General features: G+C 33.7%; 2 protein-coding genes across 2 annotated transcripts in view; one reads left to right on the top strand and one right to left on the bottom strand.

Annotated features, from left to right (window-relative positions):
* Positions 1-8675, top strand: part of LRRTM3 (leucine rich repeat transmembrane neuronal 3) — a 188794-nt gene extending 180119 nt beyond the window's left edge. The window contains exon 3 of the mRNA XM_006148957.1: positions 8323-8675. Within this exon, the coding sequence (XP_006149019.1) occupies positions 8323-8532 (210 nt within the window). The 3' untranslated portion in view covers positions 8533-8675. The remainder of the gene's footprint in view (positions 1-8322) is intronic.
* The window catches only part of CTNNA3 (catenin alpha 3), a 1606653-nt gene that overhangs the window by 1078166 nt on the left and 516911 nt on the right, over positions 1-11576 (bottom strand). The gene's annotated exons all lie outside the window — the stretch shown is intronic.

Here is an 11576-nt window from a genome sequence, read left to right as displayed (position 1 = left end):
AGAAAGGAATATATTATTTCCAAGAAGGGCCCTTCCTCCCAAAGATACATGCCTTTTTAAAAGATAAAATAAAGTACTTACTCAGCATCAGCATAGAGGAAAAAATTCCAGAATCTGAGTGTTGAAAGAGATTTTAAAGATTAGTTATCAACCTTGCTACTGGTGGAGGCACACTCTAAGTTGACAGTCCAGGGAATGGACCAAAATATTATGAATAAGTGATTGACTACATTTCAGTGACAAGTAACTATCTGTCTCCTATATTAACTACACCAATGAAATCAAATGCTCATGAGGAGGCAGATATTTCTGCTGTAGTCATGCATTCCAACAGAGGCCACCTGCATGTTCTGACAAGAAAGCAGGTGTTCACCTAAGGGTCAGGAGGAGCATGGTGATTAGGGACCACTAAGCATCCTGGTGAAAGACTTCTAGATAATTAAACTTCTTGACCTTCGGATGCCTTTAAATACCAACAGGTCTATCTAATTTGTTAGAAAAAGATTCCTTTTTGTGCTTTCGAAACACATTACAGATGTCCTCCAGTGAAAAGGACAGGCCTAAGATGCTGACTCAGCGCAGTGACAAAAATGTCAGCCATGTAACTACCTTTTCATCAAATGCACTGTGAGGACTAAGAAGTAAATACAGTGCTTAGAAAACAGGTGTGGTAATTTTTCCATGTGCTTTCATAAGGCTACCACCTAAGAAACGTGGCCTATAGTTATTTTTCATGCCACATTGCCATCCCTAAAACAGAATGAACTGACTCCATTGTGTTGCTTCTCATTGTCTACATCGAAACATTTCAACACAATTTTAACAAATTTCACCCACAGAAACAAATCTGAAAGTTTAGCTACATTTTAATCATAAGTGTAATGTCCTTATTTTTTAGAGTTTGTGTGTTCTTAGTATATACTTTTCAATTCTCCTTCAGAGGAAGCTAAGAATTATCATACTAGATTGTGACAGAAGTACAACATTAGAACCTGGAGCACTTATTAAGCAGCTACGTGACTTTCTACCTATCTTTTCACTTACAGGTATCTTGATTTCATGTCTGTTAATAAAAAACTAAGAAAACATTAGGAAAAACAAATAAGTGATTCAAAATACCTCAGTCCTTTCAGTAGTCATTTGGAATGGTTTATATTTACATACTTTAAGTTTGATTTACTTACAAACACTGCAAATACTTTATTATTATGTAAATAATTGAAGCTAATAAAATATAGAGAAAAGAAATATTCTCTCTCCTTACCTATATTCATAACTAGTCTCAAGTTTATTATTTTTTAATCTTGCATTCATATATTCTAAATGATAGAAGCTCAGAGACAGAAGACAATCTACTCTCATATGCAATATATTTCTTCTTGAGATCTTCATACATTTGACTCAATTTGGTGCCTGAGTGAAATCCACAAAAGTTTATGGATGAGAAAGGATAATAGGAAGAAAACACAAGATGCTCCTGTTAGGAAAAAGTCACTAACCATCACTAGCTGTACCTTCTAATATTTCTCATAGAATATCTAAAAAACATTAATTTATTTTAAAGCTAAATCTGAGAATAGTCAGATATTAAAAGATGTATGAATTTAAACATTGTTTATAATTAAAGGTTTACTGAAGTGAAAACATCTTCCACCATGAGAAAATTTTAAAGCACTGTCTATGGCCATACCACCCCAAATGGGCCTGATCTCATGTCATTTCAAAAGCCAAGTAGGATCAGGTTTGGTTAATATTTGGATGGGAGAAAATAAAAATCATTCTGACTCTTTATATTAGATCAAATTGCCTAAGCTATACATTAAATTTCCATAATCATATACTTTTTCCAAATCATGATCAATTCTTTCTTTACAATTTTGATACTTTCATAACATATACTTGGATATATTCATACTTTCATATTGTATACTTTAAAAAACCAAGTAAATTGAAAATGAAATGATTAACTGTTGATTTTAACCCATAAAGGAATAAAGTTAAACTTTTCCACAGAGAAGCTTGTACCACAGAGAATCTACCTAGAAATATATGTTTTTAAAGTAATGATTATCTTTTTTTTCATTGCTGACTTGTATCATTCAGGTTATTAATTAACAGAATAAATTATAGGCTCTAACAAGCAGATAACCAATTTAAAAATTTTACATAAAACTCCATTATATTATTTTACATTCGTGCTTTATAATATATCACTCAATGTCGACCATATTAACAGGAGCTAAAACATATTCTCTGAGCAGGCGTCTTGATAATAAAAATTCTCAGGCTTTAGTTTTACTGTCCAAATGTGGCCTAAATCATTTTTTTTAAATTGCATTTGATATCTACTTTGAACTCTGTATTGAACTAAAGTAATTATATTATTAATGAAACAAGATGGGCCATTAAGAAATAATACCTTTGTCTTTATGTCATTTATTTATTAATTAATTTTCATCAAAGCCACAGTTGAAAGAATATTATCTGCTAAATTTATGTGACTGATCCCATCACACTGATCAAAGATACTACCATTTAGATTGTTCATTATTTCTAAGCTTCCAAAAATATAACACATCCTATGAAGTAAAGCAATAGGAATTGAACTCTAGAAAACAACAAATTGTAAATGTTAGGTGTAACTGTGAAACAGAAAAGGAGAGGCTAAAACTAAGTGAAATAATAGGGAAAATACTGAGATGAGCTAGATATTCTCCACTCCCAGCATTACTTCCAATCAGCCCAATGGTAGTCACTCTTACATAATCTATATTGTGCTACTATAAATTAGAAGTTTACCTTTCAATGTCAACAAGAAGCATTTTACTAAATAATATCAAAAGCTGTATTGTCAGGGCTAACTTTTTAATGTTCATACGTACATCATGTAAAAAATCCAAAATAATAAATTAGATTAACTGCATATATTAGCTCTTCCCTTATTGTGGTGTCTTCATTACAAACATAAATATATAAATATAAATTTTGTATGAAGCAATTCTGTCTCCTGCCCGTCGCCCCAGTAATAAAATTTTCAAAATTTTACTAATACGAAAGCTTGCACTAGCCCTGAAAAGTCTTCATTTTCTGTTGAGTTTATAATCTAGAGATAATGTTAATATCAAAAAATAACAGCAATATATAAGTAATAACAAGTTGGCCAGTTTAAGCATGTTGTTAGCTATATAAAACTTTACAGCAATAATAGAAAATAGTTCCCTCCATGCCCATTATATCCTACACATATTTCCACCCATCTAGGAAAAATGGTGTTTTACAACTGTTTGCCTGTAAGATGAGGGAATTGGTTTTTTTCATTTAGGACTCTATGGTACTCAATAATGGATGGATGAATATCAATATATGCATGAGAAAATGAGTAGATGGAAAGATGGGAGAAAAAGTATGGTATTCCATATTTATATGTATATAAACATAAAATCTGAAGAACTTTAAAGCAAAAGTTCATCTCTACAGAATCAAGTTTATCTGAAGGATTTTCATAAAGGCAATGCTATTTGAACTAAAACAAGATCAAGATGTTATGCAGCTTAGCAGATGTATATAAAATAGCACCTCCTTTAGTTAGGAGATAATACTAACCAAAATCTGAACTAATTTAATGACGTGGCCGTTAATCAGTAAATAATAAATCAATAAACGCTTACTTGAATGAAATAGCTACTAGAATTCAGCAAATGCTGAAGTACTGCTCTTTAGGTCCTAGACAGGAATAAGAACATCTAAGAATGTTGGGTATCAAAGTCCTGCCACAGCAGGGCAAGCTCTGTAGATGGGGCATGTCAAAAATGCAGAGTCTGTTTTATGAAGAATGGCAAGACTACAATAAGCTAGTGCAGAGGGGAAGGCCAGTTGGAAAATAAGTGGGATATTAGAAGTCAGGACAGAAAAACAAATATAAATGCCTATGTTCAGAGAAATGCCATATAGAGCTTCTCTGTAAGACTAAAATGTCTTCTCAGTCATAGACATAGAGATCCGTTTCACCAGTTCCTTCATAAAGTATCAACAATGTTATTTGTTTTATAGTTTTTACCTTAACTGGTGATTTTCATTCTAAACTAAAATTTCTAAACTAAAAATGTCAACTGCTATCTCGTTATGATAAGAACATCAAGTGGACTATTGTAACTACAACTTCCAGAGGGAGGCGGGAAGAGCCAAAGAATGAGACTGCTTTCAAACTGATTAGCAACTGCACCTCATTGCACAGCAGTATGAAGAAACAGATTTGGAAATAGGACCAAGATTAGTGGGGCCTTTGAGCCATAGTCTCAATTTGGGCCTCATCATTATACCTGGCAACAGTGCCAATTTAGCAGGCATCGGGCTGTGTAGAAAGATTTGCATGCAAATGAACACAGTTTGCAGTATTTTGCTTAGTCTCAGTTAAAGAGGAACATCACTCTTCACTGGCACTATAAAAATAAAACAGAGGTTAACACAGTGGAGTCCAGGGCAGAGTCCATTACTGGGAGAGCTAATTTGGCAGGTATATCAAACTCCTAGAGATCATAAGCAGTGTTTTTGCAGATGCACTAAAGAGTTTTTAAAAATGCAGGTGTGGAAGGTAGAGGATATAACTTAAGTCTAACATTTTGAAATTTATAGGAAGCAAATCACCAAATTAAGGAATAGTTATTCATTTATTTTTAAATTTAATTTAATTTTTTTTAAGTTTTATGCAATGGCCTAGCTGCAGTGTCATTCACTGCTAAGACACTGTGCCCCACAGACTGGGATCATGTGGGAAGCCTGAGTTTGGTCCCAGTCCAACCTAGAGGCCATTCACAGTGGTATGCACTTGTAATTCCAGCTAATTGTGAGACTGAATCAGGAGAATCACCCGTTGAAGCCTTTTCTGAGCAACAGAGTCTCCTTCTAAAATGACCTGGGCATGGTAGAATGTGCCTTTAGTCAGAGATGGAAGGCTCAGGTAGAAACAAGACCTGTATTTTTAAAAAAGAAAAAGCAGGGCCAACTAGGTGGAGTGGTGGTTAAGGTGACTAGATCCCACATGGCTGAGTGGGCAGTTCTAGTCTTGGGCCCAGTGACTTGGAAAACACCAGGCACATGTGCATGCATGCATGCCCAAAATCTCACGAGGAGAAGGAAAGAGAAAGGATTGTGATGTGGCCATTACCCCTGAGGGGCAGTGCTATCTCACTTTCTGTGTCACTCTCTTTCTCTCTGTGTCTATCTCTCTCCAGTGAGTACATGCACAATATAGTCAAACTAAAATAAAGAAAGAAGGTCATCTACTTAAAAGAAAAAAATTTCATACAATAAAATATACAATTAATATAATCTATAATAAAATATACACATTAAAACAACTTGAAAATAAAAAATAAGATTTTAAAATAAAAATAATAGAAAGTTTGAAAATAATTAAAATGAATTTAAAAATAAAGAATTATAAGACATTGCTATTTCATCATAAATGTGGATTTTGGCTAACTCATTTTAGCCCTCTACCTTTAACCAAGAGTCATAATGGGCTGGATAATGACATAATTAGACTTGAACAGATTATCTTAGTTGTATAGTCTTCATAAAGTCCAGTCATCCTGGAATGGAGGATTTTAATTTCTTTCCATACTTCCTAAATACTCCTTACTCTTCTGCTTCATTCACTCAAGTGTTTATTCATTCATAAACATATATTTAAAGCTTTCTAAATTTAAAGAATGTCTGAGACAATGTAAGACATGGAACAATGTGTAGAGTTACAGGTTCTTATGCTAAGAAGTTCATGTCTGATATATCCCCAACTTCTGGACTTGATGTATCCCCAGAATCACACTAGGCCCCTAGAAAGTATTGAGCAAACTGTCATGGAAGGAACTAGTGAATAAATTAATAAATTAATAAATTAATGTTTCTATTTGGTATTATAGATACTAGCATGTAAATTTATGACAACAATCCAAATTGCCAATTCCTATTTCTTCTCGTGAAATAAAAATAAAAACAAAATGTTGGGCCCAATCATGGTGACACTGGCAGTAGCATGCTATTCCGCAATACTGGAGCCACATGGAAGACCAAGATTTGAATCCTAGTCAATTTGAAGCACAATGGGTATGCACCATGATCCTGGCTTGCTATAAGGTTGGGAGAGAGGGGATCATGGCATGGTAAGACCTGTGGTCAGTCACGTGGAAGTTCAGTGATGTAACTGCTATGCCATCTGCTGGCCCAAGATTTTTTTTTTCTTTCTAAGCTTAAAGATAAATAACAGAAATTCAGCCTCTTAATTATTTCTTGTATTTTTTTAATAAAATAATTTACTAGTAAAATCTAAATAACTAAAATTAATGTCCCAACAATCTTGTTGTACTCACACCAATTAATCATCGGATAGATAGAGTTCCAGAAGATAGATTGCTCTTCAACAAATAAATCAGTTTCAAAGTAAAATACACTGTCTCTGTAGAAGAGTCTGTGAGACTAAATATTAAATCACTTCTCAATAATAGTGATTCTTGCCAATAAATCTGGAAAATAACACTATTTTCATATAGGAAAGATAGCTATTTCATTTCTTACCAACAAAGGATAAATGATAAAGTTAGTAGAATCAGCCAGTCATAGATATATAGATATTTCATAGTCCTTTATTCTCTTGCGTTGTTTATCTCCCTAATTAGCCTATGATTTTTTCCAGAGAACAGAAATTACTTTATTCATATTTGTTCTCTATTTCCCCAGCCCTGCTGTCCCCTAGAACCTATTTAGAAATGTTTTACATACTAGAAAAAATCAAGTCAAGTACATTGTAATGTGAAACAAAATAAACCACAGATTGATCAAAGTTTGTAACTTTTTGCACACTTTGTAAAAAAAAAAGAAAAGCTAACACAATTTAATTAGAAAAGTGTCTATCCATTTCCAAGTCAACAGAGAAATTCAATTTTTAAATCCCTAAAGCTCTCTCTGAACAATCTTGCACATACAAGTGCATCCAGAAGTATATTTAATGTTCCTGTCTCAATTACAAATGTGCATCAGATTGGACTAGGCTTTTTATACTTTGAATTGGCTAATATAAGTTTAATTAAAAAGCTCTGATTTTGAACTGTTACATCTATCCCCACCATGAATCCTTGATAAACTATTGATATATGCATCTTTCCTAAGGACCTAATGTGCAAAGCAGCATCATAAAGCCACAGTGTAGCATAGGAAATCATAATGTTCACACTACTGGAACTAAGACCCAAATGCTGAGGATGATATTTAAACATCATCAGACATATTATAAATTGTGTTCCCTTTCTAGAGTCCAAGGCTAGGATGAATTATTATAAGTAGAATGTTAAGTAGGTAATAAAATGTAGTGGTTAAGAATTTGGTCAAGGGGCCAGAGAGTGGCCTGATTCCCACATGGTCAACCGCAGTTAGAGTTCCGATTGGCAGTAGCATGCTACTCTACAATACTGGAACCACATATAAAGTGGCTTGAAAAATTTCACCAGGTGTACGTGCAAGCATGAGCAGGGTCCTAAGAGGAGAATGGAGGAGAAGGGATTGCCATGTGATCACCCCCCCCCTTGGAGGAGGGGCGGGTGATTTCTCACTTTCCGTCTCTCTGTCTCTACAGTGAATATACGCACTCAATGGCAAAAACTAAGTAAAAAAAAAAAAAAAAATTCAGTCAAGCACTTCTACAACCCATCGTGAGAGATTATACACTAATTATTTATACTACCTAAATCTTCATTTTCTCAACTGTACAATGGGGATAACTGTATTTACCTTACCGCTAGCATCAAAGGGGAATGTGTAAAAACTGCAGATTGCAAGCCCTACCCCAAACCTACTGAATCAGAAACAACCTGGGTCTGTAGGCCACACAGTGGCAGAAGGGGGAGGTGATTTTCCGGCATGTTAGAGTTTGAGAACCAACCTTCCTATGTATCATAGTACCCTATGTAACCAAACAATAGATTTCTTAGTTCTAAAAAAATAGTTTTAACCCGGTTTGGGAAAGCAATCTTCTGACTCTTGCAATAAAGTTTTATTTTTATTATTACTTTTTAATCATTTTCAGGACCACCTACTTAGGCTTCTATTTATATGCAGGTTTAGTAAATAAATGAAGGAACTCCATCCTAGGCTTTAAAACTGTCACACTGAGCTCACCATACAAGCATGAGGGACAAGAACGTAGGAATTCCTGAACCACATAGGTAACACGGAGGTTAGTCAAGTGAGCACTTCATAGTCCCAATTCTTGCCCCCCACCAATTTTTTGTCTCTGTATAACTGACTGTTCTCATGTTATTTTTTCCCCAGATACCTTTATCAATGAATGTGTCAACCTTTCTGGCATACGACCAGCCCACAATAAGTTACTGTGGGGTGCATCATGAACTTCTCTCTCATAAGTCCTTTGAAACGAATGCACAGGAAGATACGATGGAAACACACCTAGAGACTGAGCTGGACCTGAGCACAATCACAACAGCTGGCCGAATCAGTGACCATAAACAGCAGCTGGCTTAACTGAGCTGATAGGTAGCCGAGGGTTGCTACCAAACTTTGTAACCTCAAGGACAAAATGAGGAAGATTTTTGTTCATTGTGGACGCTAAAAGCAAGCAAACAAACAAAAAACAAATCCCCTGTTTAAATAAACAAAAATCCACGATTGATTCATGAAATAAAGAAGACATGAATTGTTTCAAGTCTACACTTTGTAATTAGCTAAGTTGTGCAGTATTTTTTTGACTTAGAGTATGACCCTGAACAAAGGAAAAAAAATCTTTTTCTCAAAACTCATCCTACCTACCTGTAAAAACTGTACAGAGCTAATGTATTTTTCATATTGTAAAGTTTCAATTATAGAAACAACTGGTATGTACAGTACCATAATTTAATTACATTTTACTTTACAAACTTTACACATTTCAGTTTCTAAAATTTTAAATTAACAGAAATTATTTCTTGTGTTATTAAGAGTCACTCAGTTTTGTAGGGACTGTTTTGTTACTGCTTTTGTGCCCAGAAACCTTGACTCTAAAATTCTGTGCTGTGCGAAACATGCACGATTTTTATCATGCTTACTGCGTAGAATTTTATCTACTTGTTCCAGAAATAATACATTAACCAAAAGGGATTTAATTGTTCAGACTTGTAAGAGGCTCTTCAATTACAAAGACAGGTTTTTCTTATAAATGAAAAAAAAAAAAAGCAAAGTTTTTTTTAACAGTTCTTCTCAGACTTAACTGTTGCCTTGAATTACAGCCTAGTTTCTAAGTAGTGAAATGCAATGATAAAGAGGGATATTTTAACAACATATTTCCGAATGAATGACTCATTATTTCATTTTTTTGAGTACCATTGTTAAGGGTTGGGGGGAGCCTGGACAAAACATCACTGGAAACAAAGGCCGTAACCACAGCAACAGACTTTGATACACTTAAAAGGTGCAGCTGCCAATGGCAAAGAAAAACTTTTGTTACATCTTATTATTTTCAGGCCAAGGTGGGAGGATAGAGCATAATAATTGTACAGTGGCAATTTTTCTCCTAATTAACCCAAAGTGGTTTACCTAAAAATAACTGTCAGCACAAAATGTGCCTGGTTCTTAAACAACTTTTCATTTACAGCCCTGTCTTATATTTTAGGAACATCTCAAAGAAAATACATGAAATTTTTCATATTGTGTGCTACATCAATATAGATATGAGCCATAATGGAGAATTTTTATCACTTAAGGAGATTGTAAACATCCTTATTATATTCTAAATTGTTCATATTGTCGTGCATAATGGAATTCAGCTCCAAATCCAAAAAGTAATTCAGAGTAATTTGACACCAACCCGGATCATATATTGATTATGCAATTGTATTACAGTTATTTAAAATCAAATTAAGAAAACCTGACTTTTCAGAGTCTGAAATAATCAACTTGTTTCTGTTGTTTGCTAGACACAGGTTATTATTTGAACATACCTTTTTTCTCCATGGTAATAACACTTTCTTTTTTATTTTTTTTAAATATAAAACTGCAAATTTGAATTACTGTTGCACAAAGATAAGTGCTTTTTTTATGTTGTCACTTTATATTCATGACATAAAAAATACATTGAGAATGTGTCACTTTAACAGGGGTCAAACACAATTAAAAACAATGAAGAAAAGAATCAGTGAAAAGCAATGTCAAACTTTTACTTTTTTTACTGCTTCCATGGAAATTATATCTATAAAACTCTAGTTTTCTGCAGTTTTGTCACAGCAAATTTAAGAGCACCTCGAGAAGAATGAACTTTAAAATTGTAAGCAAAATTTTGTTGAAAATATAGAAAGAAAAAAGATGCAAAATGTTGGAAGAAGCAAACTCTATTAATAATTTAAATGAAAGTAAATGTCAAACACAGTGCTTGTATCAACTGCTTAGCATTCCAGATTTTGTAACATATTTTGCATATATTATTTGCTATTCAAAATTTTTCTGTCGTTTAAAGTCTAATTTTAATCTTCATTTTTTTTCTGATTTCTAATTTCTTTTTAATGTGTTATTGTCAGAGTGTTCTTAAGGCTCTACATCAAGATTTGGCTTTGCACAGTTAGCAAATTTATAGAGGGTTATAAATCTATTTAGTTGTGGGTCTGAAATCAAATGCAAAATTTATATGTTGTGTAAACCAAAATGTTATTTGCAATTTTTCTCATTAGAAGTTGTCCTTGCAAAGTCCAAAAGGAAGGATTGATTTGTGTAAATAAGCACTTTGAAACGACTTCTAGAAATTTTGAAGTTCCAAGGATCCTTACAAGTGTATGCCCTTGATTTCCTTAGCAAACTCCTCTTTCTATTAAGTATTTTAAGTTCATCTAAAGTGAACTATAAATAGAAGCAATCATTCTGGAACTGTAGCTCTGCACATCCAACCTACAGCAAAACAACCTAAGAAAATTTTGAGATTTCTTACATTTAAAATTAAACCAAAAGGTTTTTAACTAGAACAAAAGAAAAGATGCTGGCTTACTGGTTTGTTTGATTTTTATTCTGCCATTCTAGGGTGAAAGGGAGTGGAAACCTGCTACAATAGATTGTCTGGAATCTTTATTGCACATTTGTAATTTATATCAGTTTGTAATCTAAAACGTTTATTTCTAACCTATCTTTTTCAGCACTTGATAATCTCTCACTATATCCCTCTAACCACCTATCCTCATGTTTCCCTTCCTGTCTACTGCTCACCTATTCAAACAGCTGAAATGCTTAACTGTGTTTGGAGTTGAAAAATGGAGCATTTGACCCAGAGTACTTATAATAACAGCAACAGCTGCAGCAAACAATAAAGTTATGCAGTGTTTTGAGGTTTTCAACCCACACTTCACATGAGTTATCTCATTTCATCTTCAATACAACACTATGAAGACACATTAATCTCAAAGAAGTTGAGCCCTCACCAAAAACACAGGGCTAAAAATTGGTATAGTTAAACCATTCTCACAATTCATAGGCTATTAGTCTTTCTACCATATTAAAAGCTTTCTTTCTCTGATCAGAGCTAGAGAACTTCCAGAGACACTGGATAGAGG

Source organism: Tupaia chinensis, unplaced genomic scaffold (genome assembly GCF_000334495.1).
Source record: "Tupaia chinensis unplaced genomic scaffold, TupChi_1.0 Scaffold000250_1, whole genome shotgun sequence".
NCBI lineage: Eukaryota > Metazoa > Chordata > Mammalia > Scandentia > Tupaiidae > Tupaia > Tupaia belangeri.
This window is presented reverse-complemented; position numbering and strand designations above follow the sequence as displayed.